We start from the raw sequence: 22,116 nt of genomic DNA on the forward strand, positions 1-22,116 counted from the left end.
GAATGATCACTGAGTATATCTGGTTGGTATGAAATGTATTTATTTCCTGACGTTTATTCAAAATCAATACGGTTAAACCAGAGAGAATCTGATACCATTTATTTCGAAAAGGAATGGACGTGAAAGTGGAATAATATAGAGTTTTATTTCAATGTTCTTTGTGCTTATATGTAAATACTTGTGTTAGAACTGAAAAAGATGTCCCCGGTTTGAAATGACATACATTACTGGAATTTGCTTCAGGGGAGAGTAGAAGAACACAGGTGATACCCACACTCCAAATAGGAGGCTAAAGCTACAGGAACTGAAGCGAGGATCAATCCATCACTTCTTCGTCTCAATAATCCTATTATAGCACGCGCAGTGTCCGACTCGTTGGCTAAATGGTCAGTGTACTGGCCTTCGGTTGAGAGAGTCCCGGGTTCGATTTCTGGCTGGGTCTGGGATGTTAAACTTCATTGGTTAATTCCATTGGTCCGGGGGCTGGGTATTTGTGCTACCCCCAACATCCCTACAACTCACACACCACAAATAACACAATCATTCACCACATTAACAAGCAGTTACCTGCACATGGCAGGTGCCGCCCACCCTCATCGGAGGGTCTGCCTTACAAGGGTTACACTCGGCTAGAAATAGCCACACGAAATTTTTATTATTAGCACGCACAGTTTTTAAAAATTTGAGTTGGGTATGCGGTATCAGTTTTTGGCTTGACCCTCACCTTCTTTTAGTCAGAGGGGATCTGGTGGCGGTCATTTCCAGACATGTCATCTTAATGAGATCTCACTGTGCTTTGATCGTTGTTTCTCATGACAGCTCTTCTTCTATGTTCACAGCTTAGCTCAGCGCGCTTCCCTGTGGTCTTCAAAGTCGGACATGCACACGGAGGTCTGGGCAAGGTGAAGGTTGATACCAACAGCGACTTCCAGGACATGGCATCTGTGGTAGCTGTGGCAGGCTCTTACTGCACCACAGAACCTTATATAGACAGCAAGTATGATATTCACGTGCAGAAGATCGGCCCCAACTACAAAGCTTTCATGTAAGTAAAGTATTAAAATAGCACTAACATTTAGTATAGTTGTTAGAAGAATGTAGAAAGGTCATTTCATAAGTCTTGGCAACCGAACTAGGCTACAGTATATCTTCAGAACACGATGGAATACGCGAAATTCAGTATAAGCTATACGTTTGTAAACCTGTGCCGCATTTGACTGAATATCGCCGACAGATGGCGTTTGCATGCATTGATGGCCACGCACAATTAAGTTTAATACAACTGGCCACGTCCGCCTCTGTGGTGTAGTGGTTAGCGTGATTAGCTGCCACCCCCGGAGGCCCGGGTTCGATTCCCGGCTCTGCCACGAAATTTGAAAAGTGGTACGAGGGCTGGAACGGGGTCCACTCAGCCTCGGGAGGTCAACTGAGTAGAGGTGGGTTCGATTCCCACCTCAGCCATCCTGGAAGTGGTTTTCCGTGGTTTCCCACTTCTCCTCCAGGCGAATGCCGGGATGGTACCTAACTTAAGGCCACGGCCGCTTCCTTCCCTCTTCCTTGTCTATCCCTTCCAATCTTCCCATCCCTCCACAAGGCCCCTGTTCAGCATAGCAGGTGAGGCTGCCTGGGCGAGGTACTGGTCATTCTCCCAGTTGTATCCCCCGACCAAGAGTCTGAAGCTCCAGGACACTGCCCTTGAGGCGGTAGAGGTGGGATCCCTCGCTAAGTCCGAGGGAAAAACCGAACCTGGAGGGTAAACAGATGATGATGATGATGATGACAACTGGCCACGCTCCAAGATTGATACAAGTGAACATGCAAAACTAAAAGGAAAAAATATCCAGCTGATTGTTAACACCGTAAACTTGTTAGACCCTGTCATGGAAGAATGTCTACACCTAATTACAATGAGAGTCCTAAGGCCGATGTAAAGAGCGAGAAGAATCTAACCTGGTGAGTTGGCCGTGCCGTTAGGGGCCCGCAGCAGTGAGCTTGCATCCGGGAAAGATGGAAACACACTTGTGTCACCTGTCATAAGTTCACGCGTATCATGTCGCAATCTAACCTGTCCAGAAGGATGTGCTATACCTTTGGGCCACTGACCTGCAGTACGTACTAGGTCATGCACTTCCCCTACTTCTTCCCCTGCTTGCTCGCTAAGCTGCTCTCCTTCCTCGAGAGCGGGGTGCAAACTGGCTCCAAAGGCATTTTGCTCTCGATTGATGATGCCTGTTCTGTCCTATTCTTATTCTTATTCTTATTCTTATTCTTGAATGGTGGGGTTGGACTTGATCTATCTGATGAAGCACTCCAGGCCCATCAGACGGTATCCACCCCAACATGACACAGATATGCGGCCGCTGTGTGAACACTCAACTATATACATTTTGTCGTACTGCGCTCCCCGTGGCCTGTAAACATGAACCAGTCCGCACTCCGCCGAACTGAAAGAAGTCTCGTCAGGGAAAATCACACGAAACCAAATACGATTTCTCTCCATCTCAGGAAAGGTGCATCGACCGACCATCTGTTCTTTGAAGATAGTCCCTTTGGAGGCAGCTTATCTCGAATTGAGTCCGGATTTTTGTAATTGTTTATGGATCGTGTATGGACTTTCTGAAAAATTGATCACCTGCATGAGTTCCACCGTGTTTAAAAACGGGTCCTCTTGTGAAGTTTCAACTAAATTGTTATCACCATCCCCAGTGCAAACCTTCTTTAAACCAGTGCTCGGTAGACGTGCAATATCCCCTGATACTCGCCACTGCTGTACCCATCTCTGAGCATCGGTAGGCGAAATGCCAAACCGAATCGTTGTTTACGAATGCTAAAATTGCCGTGTTGGACGAAAGCATGTGAAATGTGCCATGTCAGAATACATTGAAGCATTTGGCATCGATGTTAGCTTGCTAGTTGTGTTACGTCGCATCGACACAGATAGGTTTTATGGTGACGATGGGATAGGAAAGGCCTAGGAATGGAAAGGAAGTGGCCGTGGCCTTAATTAAGGTACAGTCCCAGCATTTTCCTGGTGTGAAAATGGGAAACCACGGAAGAACATCTTCAGGGCTGCCGACAGTGTGATTTGAACCCACTATCTCCCGGATGCAAGCTCACAGCTGCGCGCCCCTAGCCGCACGGCCAACTCACTCGATATTGTTAGCTTGGTCAAACTTGTTGTGCTTTTTCCCTGGCGTCATCACTGTGTATTCATTCGGGAACAATGAAAGTCGTTTACGCCAGAATTCGAACTTTAGCTGCTATGGCAGGCACAAATGTCGCAGACTACAGCTGAACCACTGAGCGTATCATTTTCCTACAATTTCACCGAGCGAGTACCTTAATTAAGGCCACGGCCGCTTCCTTCCAACTCCTATCCCTTTCCTATTCCATCGTCGCCATAAAACCTACCTGTGTCGGTGCGACGTAAAGCCACTAGCAAAAAAATGTTCCTATAATTCCATAGTACCGTAAGCAAGTAGGATCTGCCTGGCCGAGGTGGTAAAGGCGTGCTCGGTTCACCCGGAAGGACGTGGGTTCCATTCCCCGTCAAGAAGTCGAAAAATTTAAGAAACGAGATTTCCCCTTCCGGAGGTGCATATGGTCCTGAGGTTCACTCAGCCTCCACCAAACATGAGTACAAGCTTAATTCCTGGGAGCAAAGGTGGCCGGGCATAGAGGTAACCACTCTACCCCATCATGTGCCGGGGTTACGGATAGTGGAACCCTTTACGTTCCACCCTTCCAAGGACCTTCATGGCCTGTACGGAGATGAATTTGCTTTGACTTTGCTTCTTTTAACAGTAAGTAAGTACCTGTCTCGAGGTGGAGGGAAAAGGAAGAAGAGAGAGTGTAGAGTGAGAGCGATCGACGCAGTGAGTGAGAACTACAAGCCGTGTTATAAAACGCATCCAGCTGACTGTACAAAGCTAAGCAGACTAAGTGAACTTCCTTATAATATCGGTGTCGGTGCGACGTAAAACAAAATAGCAACAACAACTTCCTTATATTTCATGTGTCCGGGGATGAAACAATATGTTATTGTTCATTTGTACATCGTTTCGAATCTTCTTTGCTGTCTTGACACCGTGTTTAACTTCTATCTTCCAGACATGTACAGTATGTAATTTCTGATCATAAACCGATCATTTTTAATCTTTCCTGGGTTCGTTTTCAATAGTCATCTTTTCCTTCGGAGAACGTTCGAGAAGGACAATTTGAATGAATGGCAAAATTTTAAGAAGGAAATAAGAGGGTATTAGAACTAAGTTCTTATCGTGACTTATTTCCTCTAGGCCCAACAGCACTAAGACGAGCGAAAGGCGCAGCGAGTGTTTAGCATACTATTATTGGACCCGTCCCCTACCCATATGGAACTCCGGCGATAGTATCTACAGGGTCCTAAACTGGGTTTCAATCTAATGGGCAAAGCATACATAAAAATATAACTTAGCGGCTTAAAGGGTAGGAGAGACAGGTGTCACTAACTAAAAATGAATGAGATGAGATGTTACGTCATTTTAAATACAATGGGTTCATTTACTCTGGTGATGATTAGAAATGAAACAAGAAAATCCAACAACAATAATAATAATAATAATAATGGCGTATGGCCTCCGGAGTGGCCTGGTGCGCGTCTTTTTCTCGTAAACGGCCTATTAGGCGACCTGAATGTCTATGAAGATGAGGGCCCTACCTAGGATGATTTCTAATGCTGAATACGTCACACACGCCCAGCCCCCGAGCCATTGGAATTAAGCAATTAAGGTTAAAATCCCCGACCCTGCCGGGATACGAACCCGGGACCCCTTGGACCAAAGGACAGCACGCTAACCATTTAGCTAGGGAGCCGGAATATTCTACAGTAACGGGATGAAAATACAAATATACATGTCCGCTGGACAATTCGCACAAAGGTACTTCTTGCTTAAAAAAACAATTTAGTTTGCATTTAAGGAAACTGTGCGTTGTTTCTGTAGTTGTTAATGACCCTGTGGTTGATGGTGTGTGTGCTGGGTTCGATTCCGAACCAGGGCATTTTGTGTCGAAATTTCCTGTGTATTTAGCTGATGTTGTTTTAAATAGGGTTTATTATTTTCTAATTGGTTAGGTCAGTAGGTTAGGTTCCACTCACACTCGCATAATAACAATGTAATATAGTTCCAGTGTTTATTAAACCATTTACTGTAATTTGGTGGATCGGCTTTCATATTATCGTCGCTTATATAAAGTCACATTTAGCCCGTTAATACACTTAGTTCACTGAGGCATCACATCTCATATTCCGTTTCATAGCGGGTGTTCAATCTTTCCAACTCAAAGTTCCGGCTCCCAAAACCTGCTGTATCCCTATGTTACATTTTGCTCTGTGCTTTGACACAAAAATTAACTGCCAAATCATTGGCAATTTAAAAAAAAATACTTCCCTCAAAGATTATTTTAAGTTCTTAGGATGATATTAGTCCGCCTCTGTGGTGTAGTGGTTAGTGTGTTAGCTGCCACCCCCGGAGGCCTGGGTTCGATTCCCGGCTCTGCCACGAAATTTGAAAAGTGGTACGATGGCTGAAACGGTGTCCATTCAGCCTCGGGAGGTCAAATGAGTACAGGTGGGTTCGATTCCCACCTCAGACATCCTAGAAGTGTTATTCCGTGATTTCCCACTTCTTCAGGCAGATGCCGGGATGGTACATAACTTACGGCCACGGCCGCTTCCTTCCCTCTTCCTTGTCTATCCCTTCCAATCTTCCCATCTCCCCGCAAGGCCCCTGTTCAGCTGAAGCTACAGGACACTGCCCTTGAGACGGTAGAGGTGGGATCCCTCGCTGAGTCCGAGGGAAAAATCGACCCTGGAGGGTAAACAGATTAAGAAGAAGAAGAAGAAGAAGAATTAATGAATGAATGAATGAATGAATGAATGAATGTTAAAAATCTCTGTCTCTCGCCTAGCTACATGGTAGGACATAGTTTAAAACTCACGACATTCTGCTGTTCTCCACATGCTGAGCTTACCTTATAATAACATGCACATGCGAATTAAACTTACGACTTGAATGCCTGTTCTAATCCTCATCTATATATATAAAATAACTTGTCCTGACTGACTGACTGACTGACTGACTGACTGATTTATCATCGCCGAGCCAAAACTACTGGACATAAAAAATGAAACTTTGGGGATATATTCTTATTATGATGTAAGTGCTCGCTAAGAGAGGATTTTTGGATATTCCGTCCCTAAGGGGGGGAAAAGGGGGGTGAAATTTTAAAATGAGTGTATCTATATCTCAAAACTTAAAAAGTTTACACATGTAAAAATGGGTATTTAGTATCTTCTTTAAAAATAAGGAAACACATATTTTTTTGTTTTCAGAAAATTCCAATAGGAGGGTGAAAAAGGGGTTGAATGGCTTTAATCAGGATATCGGTACTTATATCTTAAAAACTAAATATATTACAGACCTGAAAATTGGTACTTTTGATCTCTTTTAAAAATAAAGAAACATGTATTCTTTGTTTTTGGAAAATCCAATTAATAGGAGGAAAAAAAAGGGGGTGAATTTTTAAAATCAGTGCATGTATATCTCAAAACTTTTAAAGTTTACAGATGTAAAAATTGGTGTTTAGAATCTTCATTAAAAATAAAGAAACACCTATACTTTGTTTTCGGAAAATCCCAATGAGGGTGGGAAAAGGTGAAAAATTGGTTGAATGCCTTTAATGAGGCTACTTATATTTCAGAACCTGAAGATATTACAGACCTGAAAATTGGATTTTGGGGTGTACTTTAAAAATAAAGAAACAGGTATTTTTTTTTGTTTTTGGAAAATCCAATTAATGGGGGCGGGGTGAAAAGGGAGTGAATTTTTAAAATGAGTGTATCTATATCTCAAAACTTCTAAAGTTTATAGAGGTAAAAATTGTTATTTAGAATCTCCTTTAAAAATAAAGAAACACATATGTTTTTGTTTTCGGAAAATCCCAATAGGAAGGGTGGGAAAAGGTGAAAAATGGGTTGAATGCCTCTAATGAGGCTACTTATATTTCAGAACCTGAAGATATTACAGACCTGAAAATTGGTATTTGGGATCTACTTTAAAAATAAAGAAACAGGTATTTCTTCGTTTTCGGAAAATCCAAATAATTGGGGGTGAAAAGGGGGGGGGGATTTTTAAAATGAGTGTGTCTACATCTTAAAACTTTAAAAGTTTACATATGTAAAATTTGGTATTTAGAATCTCCTTTGAAAATAAAGGGACGCGTATTTTTTTGTTTTCTGTAAATCCCAATAGAAGGGGTGTAAAAGGATGAATAATGGGTTGAATGCCTTTAATGAGGACACATATATCTCAGAAGCTGAAGATATTACAGAACTGAAAATTTGTATATGGGATCTCCTTTAAAAATAAAGAAACATGTATTTTTTGTTTTTTGAATATCCAATTAATGGCGGTTAAACAGGAGTGACAAATTGGGGTGAGTTTTTTGAAACACTATATGTACGGAATATCTGAGAAACGTAACATGTTACAGATGTAAAAAGTGAGTATTTGAAATCTCCTGTAAATGTAAAGAAACATAGGTGATTTGTTTTTGGAAACTCCACTTAAGGGGAACTAAAAAGGAGTGAAATTTTAAAATGAGAATTTCCACAGTATATCCCAAAAAACTTAACATGTTACAGAAGTGAAAAATGGTATTATTCATCTCTATAAAAATAAAGAAACGTGTATTTTAGTTTTCGGAAATACCACATGGGTGGAGGGGGGGGTGAAAGTGACTGAAAATGGTGTTGGATTCTTTTAATTAGGCTACTGATATCTCAAAAATGAAGATGTTACAGACGTGAAATTTGATATTTGGAATCTGCTTTAAAAGTAAAGAAACACGTATTCTCGGAAAATCCAATGAAGTGGAAGGGGGGGGGGTGAAAGAATTGAAAAATTAATTGACTTAATTGTATGAGAATACATACATCTAATAAAAACTAAAGTTGTTACAGACGTGAACATTTGTGTTTGGAATCTCCTTTAAAGATAAAGAAACACGACTTTTAATTTTTTGGGGGCGGGGGTAAATATACTTAACGGCGGTGGGGTGTAAAAGGAGGTGAGACCTATTGATTTTACTGTTCATAATGTACTTATAAGGAGCCTCCGTTGCTCAGGCGGCAGCGCGCCGGCCTCTCACAGCTGGGTTCCGTGGTTCAAATCCCGGTCACTCCATGTGATATTCGTGCTGGACAAAACGGAGGCGGAACAGGTTTTTCTCCGGATACTCCAGTTTTCCCTGTCATCATTCATTCCAGCAAAACTGTCCAATGTTTCATTTCATTTGTCATTCATCGATCATTGACCCAGACGAGTGCTTCGGCAGCCGGCACAATTCCTATTGTCGCCGCTAGATGGGGCTTTATTCATTCCATTCCTGACCCTGTCGAATGACTGGAAACAGGCCGTAGATTTTCGATGTACTTATTCTGATCATAAACCGATCATTTTTAATCTTTCCTGGGTTCGTTTTCAATAGTCATCTTTTCCTTCGGAGAACGTTCTTAGATTACAGTAGATTATCCTGGCATATAAATAAAAATTTAAACACATTTGAAACAAACGATAGAAATGAGATTGCCCGTCAAATTGTTCACCTCTATAATAAGGTAAATAATGCACGGAAGTTTGTCATTCGTGTCGCCAGAAATCCCGCACACTTGCCTACGCGCGACAGTGGTGCTGGTCACATTGTCAACAATGACAATGGCAGCAGATGTAATTTACCGCCAAGTAGCGGTCTTGCATCTTGCTGTGGTGTTCAGAACATCATTAATAATAATAATAAATAATAATAATAATAATAATAATAATAATAATAATAATAATAATAATAATATTAATAATAATAATTAATAATAACCGAAATCCAACTGATGTCACCCACCCTAATAATAATAATAATAATAATAATAATAATAATAATAATAATAATAATAATAATAATGTTCTGGATCGTCGTCAAATGTGCGGACCGCGTTGGAAACGGGTCCTGGACGGGTAATGACTAAGAATGCAGTCCGGCCGCGGATTCAGTACCGCCAAGGCACCCAAGACGACAACAACTGACCGGGTGGAATACCTGGACCTAGCCCGGGAAGTATGAAATCGATTGCTGGAAAAAAAGATTTAAAATGGGAGGAAACTTGCCGTAATCTATTAGAAAACCAGCCAGATCGCGAATTTCGGCGGATTCTCGCAGAAAACGAGTCAGAATGCGAATTTCGGCGGATTATATATCTAAAACAATAAGCATTCAATTATAAATTTCAGTACAATACCGTAGCGAAGCACGGGTATCTTGCTAGTCTATATATATAAACAAATATGTCCTAACAAACGACTTTGAATGACAACTATTACATTTAAATATTTCCCAAAAACTACAGGCATTCACTAATAAAAGCATGCGTGACATAATTACAAATGTATATAAAATCTGACGCCAAAAATAAAATAATCTGTTCTCAAACAAATATGCATGCGTATTTACATTGAATTAAATAATTCTAACCACTCAGACCGCCCTAAACATATTTATCGGCCCTGTTTTCCAGGCATCTTTAAATCTACTCCTACCGTATTACATTTACAGAATTAAGGAGAGTCGCGTGGAACTGGTCATGCAGTAATAAGTACATTGTGTACTTAGTCATCCTCCCATCTCTGTTCGAGCTCGCGTGAGTCCATAGCTGTAGGTTTAATACTGCATTTCACTGGCGTCGGATTCATGGATCTTGTGTTCAGCATCTTGCCTGGCCGTTGATGATTCACGGTGAGGGTTGTACGCGTATCTAAATATAGATTTTGGGAACATATACACAAAGTTATCCCTGGTTCAGGAAATTACCATTCACATATATTATGTTTAAACACCACACTGTTCTTCAGTCCGTTTTACAAGCGTTTTAAAAACGTTCTACTACTATTTATCTAGTCTTACACCAGATTCTTTGTGCCGTATTACTCGCGCTTACCGCTTTCCTTTGTGAAACGGGTTCGATATCCTAGAAAGATGATCAAAAATCAATTTCCCGCATTTGGACTTACTTCACTGGGATTGTTTCTGTAAGCCCTTTCATTTAATACACTACACTGTTGATTTATTTACCAAAAAATCACTCTCACGGACGGGAATGAAGCAGTACGGCACTCAGGTGACCAGTTATCTTATACGCTGTTTAAGACTATCCCGGGCGAAATCCATTAGGTAAGTTTAGCAATTATCATCGTATGTCACTCCCCTTTCTTCTGGTGACGCATGGTGAATCCCCGATCTGAAGGAGTTTAGAGAGAATAACCAAATGGCCCTTGGAAATTTCTATGGTTATATAACAGGTGTCTTTTCTTCTGTAGTAAATTATCGTCATAAAGGACGTCACAAAACCTCAAAAATACGCTGATAATGAGTCGCTTCTTTGAAGTTATGTTCAATGTGTAATTAGTAAAATCCTTAATTTGTGCGGTCTCATATACGAAGTTGGCTATGCAGTTTTGGATTTCGATCGCGAAAAATTCTTCCCTCTCTCCTTCTACAGACGACTTGTGGTCGGGATAATTCCACCACTCTTGACATTCTGGAATTCCCTCCCTCAGCTTCTCGGGAAACTTGGGACACGTCTTGGTTTGTCGCTTGCCCTTCTCGGGAACTCGCTCCTAGGCAACATGAAATGCATGCTCTGTTTTTATCACTGTGGTCCTCGCTTCATGTCCGTGTTAGGTACAGTGTACTGGGATGGTCATAGACTATTCTGCGGATGGTACAAGCAACATTTTGCCCATAAAGGCATTAAATTAAAGTCACAAGGAAATGCGTTACTAGACCATGTGATTTTGCTTGCCAATAAAACAAAGGGAACAATTACAAAGATTCAATGCCACAACAGTAATTTAAACATCCTAGGAGTAATATCTTCTCCTTCTTCTTTATCTGTTTACCCTCCAGGGTCAGTTCTTCCCTCGGACTCAGCGAGGGATCCCACCTCTCCCGACTCAAGGGCTGTGTCCTGGAGCTTCAGACTCTGGGTGGGGGATACAACTGGGGAGGATGACCAGTACCTCGCCCAGGCGGCCTCACCTGCTATGCTGAACAGGGTCCTTGCGAGGTGATGGGAAGATTGAAAGGGATAGACAAGGAAGAGGGAAGGAAGCGGCCGTGGCCTTAAGTTAGATACCATCCCTGCATTTGCCTGGAGAAGTGCAAAACCACGGAAAACCACTTCGAAGATGGCTGAGGTGGTAATCGATCCTACCTCTACTTAGTTGACCTCCCAAGGCTGAGTGGACCCCGTTCCAGCCCTCGTATCACTTTTCAAATTTCGTGACAGAGCCGGGAATCGAACCCGGGCCTCCGGGGGTGGCAGCTAAACACACTAACCACTACACCACAGAGGCGAACAGGAGTAATATCATTGAATGTTTTAGTACAATTTAGGGACCTTGAACTCAAGCAGAAAATTTACAGACAACCTGCTGAATTTCACGAGCATTCAATTGGCAAGAGTTATACCAATATTTGCTGAAAAACATTGTAACTTCCAGAATCCAATAAGGGACTTTTCTTTTGATAACATTAAAGCTAAAAGTAAATATATTTAAAGGAGAAACACCGGGCGAGTTGGCCGTGCGGTTAGGAACGTGCGGCTGTGAGCTTTCATCCGGGAGATAGTGGGTTCGAATCCCACTGTCGGCAGCCCTGAAATAGTTTTCCGTGTTTTCCCATTTTCACATCAGGAAAATGCTGGGGCTGTACCTTAATTAAGGCTACGGCCGCTTCCTTCCAACTCCTAGACCTTTCCTATCCCATCGTCGCCATAAGACCTATCTGTGTGGTGCGACGTAAAGCCACTAGAAAAAAAAAGGAGAAACAAGTTTCTTCAATACACAAAATTATTACGAATATACATAAAATCAATATCTTGTGAACTCCATTGCTGGGGTTCACCAATTTATGTAAGGAAGTTCTTCGACTCATTTACAATTGAGGAAAAGGTGAGTAAAACCCTAAAATATTATAAGAGGGGACCTAGGAAAAATTAATATCAAATAACACTATGTTTACAATTTTAAGAAATATTCCAAAGGGAGACTTTCATCCTCATACTCTGCTGTAATAGGGACTGGAGACCGACGGTAATTTAGAACACTAAACACTGTCAATTACCATTCAACATTCTTAGAGCATGAAGAAAGTTCACAAATGGGTACTCCTCGCCCGTCAACAAGAACTCGCGAAATGTATCTGAGAAAATGAATAAATACTAAGTTAATAAACGTTCCCGTAGTTTCTTTCTTTCTTTCTTTCTTTCTTTCTTTCTTTCTTTCTTAATTCGTTAACCATCCAGGGTTGGTTTTCCCTCGGACTCAGTGAGGGATCCCACCTCCCCCACCTCAAGGGCAGTGTCTTGGAGCATGAGACTTTCGGTCGAGGGATACAACTTGGGAGGAGGACCAGTACCTCGCCCAGGTGGCCTTACCTACTATGCTGAACAGGGGCTTTGTTGGGGGATGGGAAGATCGGAAAGGAGAAACATGGAGGGAGAATGAAGCGGCTGTGGCCTTAAGTTAGGTACCATCCTGGCATTTACCTGGAGGAGAAGTGGGAAACCACGGAAAACCACTTCGAGGATGGCTGATGTGGGAATCGAACGCCCTCCCTCCTATACTCAGTTGACCTCCTGAGGCTAAGTGGACCCCGTTCCAGCCTTCGTACCTCTTTTCAAAGTTGTGGCAGAGCCGGGAATTGAACGCGGGGCCTCGGGGGTGACAAATAATCACACTAACCACTACACGACAGAGGCGGCATTCCCGTAGTTATATTATCAAATTGTTTTAACTCTATTAGAGCAGCTCAGTTAGCCGCAAATGGTGAAGTGGCATGTCTTTACAATATGGAAGCATCACAATATTGAAAACTGAAATATGTCTTAATTCGAATTAATTCGAATGGCCCGTAATTCTGCGAACACTCATCACCACTGCCAGGATTTTGATGACACGTCATCTTTTAACTGGTGTATCATACACATTGCTAACTTACGTATAAATCCTGATCATGGTTCTCTGATTACAGGAATGCCTATTGAATAAGTCATTTTGCCGTCATTCTTTACAGTTTTTCTTTACTTCTAGGTTTTTGTCAATTTTGCCTCATTTTGTCATTTTGTCATTTTCAGCAATCCATTGCGTTAATTTCTTATTTTAAGTCATTTTTTCTTTGTTGTGCGTAATTATTTAGTTATTTTTAATTTACGTTGATAAATGAATATATCTGAATATTACCCGAGCTTCCAATAAATGATAATGTTCAAACATCAGAAGATTCGGTATTCGGTTCGAAAACTATGAAATAAAGTAACCACTCTACAACCTTTATCCGTATTATTCTTTGTAAATCGACATCTCTAGAGAGCGACGACACATTACTTCTAATCTGGATGGGCTTGCGTAGAGACGGGGGAGGTATTATCACTGTACTAGGTACAATTAAAAATTCAAGTCAGGTTGTTGAAGTGCCCGAGCTCTAACATACATATGCTTGCTTGTTAGTTTCGTTTTACACAGTGCGTGTTTTATTTATCCGTGAGTGGTCTAAAGCTGTCCATTGAAGACAAATTCAATTTGGCGACGATACGTTTTCTACAGATCGTCAGATACCTTTGTCAGAAATGCCCGAAGTGAAAGGGGCAGCAGATACAAGATTTACCGTTCAGTAACATGCGAGTCGCGACAATCATCTTTTATCCAAAATATAAGTGGATTGCGGGATTGCATAATATCCTAATAATGACGAGATATAGATGCTCAGTTATTTTGTTTTCAAGAACTCCATTTTAAGAAAGGACAAAATATTATTCTCTCCGTTGTTTCTGTATCAACATCATCATCATCATCATCATCATCATCATCATCATCATCATCATCATCATCTCCTGACGGCTACGCTTTGTCGCTGCAATAACTGATTTCTTCTCTCTTCACTTCGCTTCGTACGTGCGTAACCTTGGCACCCCGTAATCTCCGCTACCTCTTCTATGACCTTCTTGCGTGGTTTTCCTCTGCCCTTCTTACCCTTCAAATGTATTCTGCAGGGAATTGTTTTGCCGGAGAAGAAGACTACAGTACTGTTGCCAAGAGAATACTCAGAGAGTTTACTTCTTTAAGCACTTCATCATTGGTTTGGCTGTCGGTCCAGCTGGTTCTCATCATCTTTCTCCACAGTCGCATTTCCGTTTCTCGTCCTCCTCCAAGAGAGCCCAGCATTCACAGCCGTAGGGCAGCACACTCCAAATTAATTTCTTAATTAAGTTTCTTTTTTCTTCAATACTCAATGATGTAGCCTTACACAATGCTATTCTTATTTTTATTTCTGCAGTACATCTGTGGTCACACGTTATAACTGTCCATAGGTAGCAGAGCTTATGCACTTGTTGTATTGGGCTTTTTTCCAATCTTGGAATACGTTGTTGTCTTTCCTTTTGATTTACTTACAACCATAACATTAGTTTTTCACATTAATATTCAGTTGAACAGATGATTGTTAGTTTATTCAACATAATTTGTACATTCTTTTGGCTGTCAACCAGTGGTGCAATATCATCAGAAAATTTAGTTTTATTCATGGTGTTTCTGACTTAAATATTTTAACGTTAGCTTCAATGTATAGATTAAACAGAAATGACGATAAGGAACTGCCTTGCAGCACGCCTTTCCAGGTGTTGACCTTGTGATGTGTTTCATTATTCTCAATATTTAGCTCTTATTCAGTATCATATCTACTGAGCAAAGGGAATGTAGAATGGAATAGAATACTCTTCCCACCGGCGACTAGTTCAATTATTGTAATCTACTGGAGGGCTCTTAGAACTCTTCACGCATGCCTGACAAGAATACAATTTCGCAAGATGGTCTTAAGAAATAAAGACAGATTTTGTTGATACCGAAGCTATTGTACTTGAGGTAACTACAAGAAGTCAGAAGTGGCGAATACAAATGAGAGTCTCAAGTATCGATATTTCAGTTTAAGCTGTTTACCTTACGTCAGTAGTCTGCATGCGGTCTCAATATCATGTACAAGCCCTTTTACCCTACGCAGAAGTGACAAACTGAAACGATACCAATCTACTCGTAGAACGTCTGCTACTGCTTAAAGCCTTTTAAGAGCCTGATTAAACTGGGCGCGAAGCAGAAAATTTAGAAATAGAGATTAAACTACGTCATGCGGGTATCATAGAGTAATGGCTCCTCAAAGCAAGACCTCACCTGTAAAGACACGCACCATTCACGTGTTACATAAACCAGCTCGTCGTTAGTCGTTGTCCTTCTGTTCGAATGACAGTGGGTTCGATCCCGGTTGAGGTCAATAGCATTTGACAATGTTTAAACGCTGTCGTTGGGTTCCAGAACGTTTAAAAGCCTTTTCAGGATGCAATTACGACATCCCTGCGTCTCCTAAAACATATAGCGATTGAGTGTATGTTAAATTAACTAATAACTGACCTTAGAAGCTTCTCAAGTAACTTAGGGAATGCCTTGTTACTTAGTCTCTATCAACTACAGTACGTACTATGTCTGTCACATACCGAGCGAGTTGGCCGTGCGCGTAGAGGCGCGCGGCTGTGAGCTTGCATCCGGGAGATGGTAGGTTCGAATCCCACTATCGGCAGCCCTGAAAATGGTTTTCCGTGGTTTCCCATTTTCACACCAGGCAAATGCTGGGGCTGTACCTTAATTAAGGCCACGGCCGGTTCCTTCCAACTCCTAGGCCTTTCCTATCCCATCGTCGCCATAAGACCTATCTGTGTCGGTGCGACGTAAAGCCCCTAGCAAAAAAAATGTCTGTCACAGTTTCTCTGAACGACACAAAATAAAGTTCTTGGAAACGTCAAGAAATTAGCTGATAGTGGTTGTCTTAAGCAGCACATCAATGGTATTAGCAGCCTTTCCCAAAATTAACTGAGGAAGGAAGAAGAAATATTTTGGACACCTTGGAGGATGAGAATATCAAATCGTACGATTTGCAAACCTAGCATCGTCGGGCTGGTAAATAATGAGAGTTGACAAAGTGTAATCGTACAGTTACAATGATAGGAGCTCGAAAAGTATGTGAAAATAATGTCCTACTAATGCTGGCGGGACCTAGTGTTTACAGTGCACTATGTCTTCTGGTATGGGAAAGAGCAATTTTGTTACTTTCATTGATCTGTCTCAGCTTTATCCTTGGCTTTGACAAAATGAAAGTGACCGAGGTATGAGTGATACTAGTAATGTTATTCCTTCTGCAGCCAGTCCCTGCTATGAATGGTGTAAAAATATTGCTTATAGGGTCGGTTGGTGCATGCATTTCAATGGGCTTGGTAGACTGATATGTAGCCGAATAGCAACTTCTGGCTCGGTGAGAAAAGCAACGGGAAACTACCTCACTCCTCATTTCCCTAGTACGCCTCTTCATTGATGCCTAGGCCACCTACGACAGCTGATGGCGGAGCTGTTGAGGATCCAACCAGCCTTCGGGCTGAGGACTAAACAACACACTTAATTACGGTCCCATGGTCGTCAACTACAGTCCACAAGTAGCTGAGTCACTACGGTGGGAAATACAAGATTGAAGAATTTACAAGTCTTGGTAACCTAATATCACGTAGGTCAAAAGAGAATGGAGACTGGACAGTAATTATGAGGAATAGATATCTGGCATCAGCGGGAAGTCAGCGATTCCAGCACGTTTGTCGTAAGTTGGAAGTTTTAAGTAGATAGGATCAGTTTAGAGATGATGTGTAGAGGTATCAAAATAGGATTAACTCAGGTGTTATTTTATACAATGTAATTATTAAACAGTCTTGTAGAAGACTATTATTCCGCACATAATACTATAGACACGATATGTTGTTAAAATTTGAACCTGACAAGTCCGTTGTTATTTACACCTAAGGATATCCAGTTACTGGACACCATCCAGATCTTTTACTAGGCATGCTCAAAACATAATCTTACGCATACTATGGAGTAGTGGCTATTCAGAAGAATGGAGTAATAGAAACAGCTGAAGGAATTACTCATTATCTTGTTCAGAGAACAGAAACTTACCGATTGTTGTTGTTTGAGTCATCAGTCCATAGACTGGTTTGATGCAGCCCTCCATGCCACCCTATCCTGTGCTAACCTTTTCATTTCTACGTAACTATTGCATCCTACATCTGCTCTAATCTGCTTGTCATATTCATACCTTGGTCTACCCCTACCGTTCTTACCACCTACACTTCCTTCAAAAACCAACTGAACAAGTTCTGGGTGTCTTAAGATGTGTCCTATCATTCTATCACTTCTTCTCGTCAAATTTAGCCAAATCGATCTCCTCTCACCAATTCGATTCAGTACCTCTTCATTCGTAATTCGATCTATCCATCTCACCTTCAGCATTCTTCTGTAACACCACATTTCAAAAGCTTCTATTCTCTTTCTTTCTGAGCTAGTTATCGTCCATGTTTCACTTCCATACAATGCCACGCTCCACACGAAAGTCTTCAAAAACATCTTTCTAATTCCGATATCAATATTTGAAGTGAGCAAATTTCTTTTCTTAAGAAAGCTTTTCCTTCCTTGTGCTAGTCTGCATTTTATGTCCTCCTTACTTCTGCCATCGTTAGTTATTTTACACTGACTGACAGAGCAAATGCAGCACCAAGAAGGAGTGGTCAGAACTTTATGCCAATTGCAGGGTAGACTGAAGTCACTGAGGTATGCTCATGATGTGAAATGCGCCGCTGTGCTGCGCACGTAGCGAACGATAAATGGGACACGGCGTTGGCGAATGGCCCACTTCGTACCGTGATTTCTCAGCCGACAGTCATTGTAGAACGTGTTGTCGTGTGCCACAGGACACGTGTATAGCTAAGAATGCCAGGCCGCCGTCAACGGAGGCATTTCCAGCAGACAGACGACTTTACGAGGGGTATGGTGATCGGGCTGAGAAGGGCAGGTTGGTCGCTTCGTCAAATCGCAGCCGATACCCATAGGGATGTGTCCACGGTGCAGCGCCTGTGGCGAAGATGGTTGGCGCAGGGACATGTGGCACGTGCGAGGGGTCCAGGCGCAGCCCGAGTGACGTCAGCACGCGAGGATCGGCGCATCCGCCGCCAAGCGGTGGCAGCCCCGCACGCCACGTCAACCGCCATTCTTCAGCATGTGCAAGACACCCTGGCTGTTCCAATATCGACCAGAACAATTTCCCGTCGATTGGTTGAAGGAGGCCTGCACTCCCGGCGTCCGCTCAGAAGACTACCATTGACTCCACAGCATAGACGTGCACGCCTGGCATGGTGCCGGGCTAGAGCGACTTGGATGAGGGAATGGCGGAACGTCGTGTTCTCCGATGAGTCACGCTTCTGTTCTGTCAGTGATAGTCACCGCAGACGAGTGTGGCGTCGGCGTGGAGAAAGGTCAAATCCGGCAGTAACTGTGGAGCGCCCTACCGCTAGACAACGCGGCATCATGGTTTGGGGCGCTATTGCGTATGATTCCACGTCACCTCTAGTGCGTATTCAAGGCACGTTAAATGCCCACCGCTACGTGAAGCATGTGCTGCGGCCGGTGGCACTCCCGTACCTTCAGGGGCTGCCCAATGCTCTGTTTCAGCAGGATAATGCCCGCCCACACACTGCTCGCATCTCCCAATAGGCTCTACAAGGTGTACAGATGCTTCCGTGGCCAGCGTACTCTCCGGATCTCTCACCAGTCGAACACGTGTGGGATCTCATTGGACGCCGTTTGCAAACTCTGCCCCAGCCTCGTACGGACAACCAACTGTGGCAAATGGTTGACAGAGAATGGAGAACCATCCCTCAGGACACCATCCGCACTCTTATTGACTTTGTACCTCGACGTGTTTCTGCGTGCATCGCCGCTCGCGGTGGTCCTACATCCTACTGAGTCGATGCCGTGCGCATTGTGTAACCTGCATATCGGTTTGAAATAAACATCAATTATTCGTCCGTGCCGTCTCTGTTTTTTCCCCAACTTTCATCCCTTTCGAACCACTCCTTCTTGGTGTTGCATTTGCTCTGTCAGTCAGTGTACTACCAAAGTAACAATATTCATCTACTTCCTTTAAGACTTCATTTCCTAATCTAATATTTCCTGCATCACCTGCCTTCGTTCGACTGCAGTCCATTACTTTTGTTTTGGACTTATTTATTTTCATCTTGTACTCCTTATCCAAGACTTCATCCATACCATTCAGCAACTTCTCGAGATCTTCTGCAGTCTCAGATAAAATAACAATATCATCGGCAAATCTCAAGGTTTTGATTTCCTCTCCTTGTACTGTGATTCCCTTTCCAAATTTCTCTTTGATTTCCTTTACTGCCTGTTCTATGTAAACATTGAAAAGGACAGGGGACAAACTGCAGCCTTGCCTCACTCCTTTCTGGATTGCTGCTTCTTTTTCAAAGCCCTCGATTCTTATCACTGCAGACTGATTTTTATACAGATTGTAGATTCTTCGTTCTCGGTATCTGATCCCTATCATCTTCAGAATCATAAATAGCTTGGTCCAATCAACATTATCGAATGCCTTTTCTAGATCTACGAATGCCATGTATGTGGGCTTGTCCTTCTTGATTCGATCTTCTAAGATCAGATGTAAAGTCAGGATTGCTTCACGTGTTCCTACATTTCTTCTGAAGCCAAATTGATCTTCTCCCAACTCAGCTTCAACTTGTTTTTCTATTCTTCTGTACATAATACGTGTTAAAATTTTGCAGGCATGAGATACTAAACTAATGGTGCGGTAGTTTTCACACCTGTCAGCACCGGCTTTCTTGGGAATAGGTATAATAACATTCTTCCGAAAATCAGATGGGACTTCTCCTTTCTCATACATCGTGCACACTAAATGAAATAACCTTGCCATGCTGGTTTCTCCTAAGGCAGTCAGTAATTCAGAGGGAATGTCATCAATTCCAGGTACCTTGTTCCTATTGAGGACACTCACAGCTCTGTCAAACTCTGACCTCAAAATTGGATCTCCCATTTCATCAGCATCAACAGCCTCTTCATGTTGCAGAGCCAAATTATCTACATCTTTACCTTCATACAACTGTTGGATATGCTCCTGCCATCTTTCTGCTTTATCTTCTTTCCCTAGAAGTGGCTTTCCATCTGAGCTCTTAATATTCATACATACCGAGCTCGATAGCTGCAGTCGCTTAAGTGCGGCCAGTATCCAGTATTCGGGAGATAGTAGGTTCGAACCCCACTGTCGGCAGCCCTGAAAATGGTTTTCCGTGGTTTCCCATTTTCACACCAGGCAAATGCTGAGGCTGTACCTTAATTAAGGCCACGGCCGCTTCCTTCCCACTCCTGGCCCTTCCCTGTCCCATCGTCGCCATAAGACCTATCTGAGTCGGTGCGACGTAAAGCAACTAGCAAAAAAAAAAAAAATTATTCATACATCTAGATTTCCTTTCTCCAAAGGTTTCCTTGATTTTCCTGTATGCAGCATCTACCTTTCCCAGGACCATACAGCCTTCGACATCCTTGCACTTCTCCTTCAGCCATTCTTCCTTAGCTACCATGCACTTTCTATCCACTTCATTCTTTAATCGCCTGTATTCTTTTCTGCTCTCTTCATTTCTAGCATCCTTGTATTTTCGTCGTTCATCAATCAGGTCTAGTATCTCCTGAGTTATCCACTGATTCTTAGTTGATCTTTTCTTCCTTCCTAACATTTCTTCAGCAGCCCTACTGACTTCATTTTTCATGACTGTCCACTCTTCCTCTATAGTGTTCCCTTCAGCCTTTTCATTTAGTCCTTGTGCAACATGTTCCTTGAAACAATCCCTCACACTCTTTTCTTTCAACTTGTCTAGATCCAATCTTTTTGCATTCTTTCCTTTCTTCAATTTCTTCAACTTCAGATGGCATTTCATGACCAACAAGTTGTGGTCAGAGTCCACGTCTGCTCCTGGGAACGTTTTGCAATCCAACACCTGGTTTCTGAATCTCTGCCTAATCATAATGAAGTCTATTTGATACCTTCCAGTGTCTCCAGGTCTCGTCCACGTATACAGCCGTCGTTTGTGGTGTTTGAACCAAGTATTGGCAAGGACTAAATTATGAACAGTGCAGAATTCAACCAGCCGACTTCCTCTTTCGTTTCTTTGTCCCAATCCAAATTCTCCTACTGTACTACCTTCTCTTCCTTGGCCTACCACTGCATTCCAGTCTCCCATCACAATTAGATTCTCGTCACCTTTTACATATTGTATTAAATCTTCTATCTCCTCATATATTCTTTCGATTTCTTCATCATCCGCTGAACTAATAGGCATATAGACCTGCACTATTGTGGTGGGCATTGGTTTGGTGTCTATCTTGACGACAATAATTATTTCACTATGCTGGTCGTAGTAGCTTACCCGCTGCCCTATTTTCTTATTCATTATTAAACCAACTCCTGCATTTCCCCTGTTTGATTTTGTGTTGATAATTCGGTAGTCGCCTGACCAAAAATCTTGTTCTTCCTGCCAACGTACTTCACTTATACCAAATACATCTAACTTTAGCCTATCCATCTCCCTTTTCAGATTCTCTAACCTACCACAACGATTCAAACTTCTAACATTCCACGCTCCGAATCGTAGAATGTCAGTATCCATCTTCCTGATGATCGCCCCCTCTCGTGTAGTCCCCACCCGGAGATCCGAATGGGGGACTAGTTTACCTCCGGAATAACTTACCCGGGAGGAAGCCATCATCAGTACATCATTCATACAGAGAGAGCTGCATGTCCTCGGGAGTTAGTTACGGCTGTAGTTTCCCGTTGTTTTCAGCCGTGTAGCAGTATCAACACAGCTAGGCCATGTTGAGTATTATTACAAGGCCGTATCAGTCAAGCATCTAGACTGCCGCCCTTGCAACTACCGAAAGGCTGCTACCCCCCTTTCGATGAACCATTCCTTAGTCTGGTCTCTCAACAGATACCCATCCGATATGGTTGCACCTGCGGCTCGGCTATCTGCATCATTGGGACACGCAAGCCTCCCCATCGCGGCAAGGTCACATGGTTCGC

The 22,116-nt window shown here is 42.5% G+C and overlaps 1 protein-coding gene across 1 annotated transcript in view; it reads left to right on the forward strand.

Moving 5' to 3' along the window:
• Positions 1-22,116, forward strand: part of Syn (synapsin) — a 713,980-nt gene that overhangs the window by 638,225 nt on the left and 53,639 nt on the right. The window contains exon 5 of the mRNA XM_067140976.2: positions 840-1,045. Coding sequence (XP_066997077.1) covers positions 840-1,045 — 206 coding nt within the window. The remainder of the gene's footprint in view (positions 1-839; positions 1,046-22,116) is intronic.

Source organism: Anabrus simplex, chromosome 2, assembly GCF_040414725.1.
Source record: "Anabrus simplex isolate iqAnaSimp1 chromosome 2, ASM4041472v1, whole genome shotgun sequence".
Lineage (NCBI taxonomy): Eukaryota > Metazoa > Arthropoda > Insecta > Orthoptera > Tettigoniidae > Anabrus > Anabrus simplex.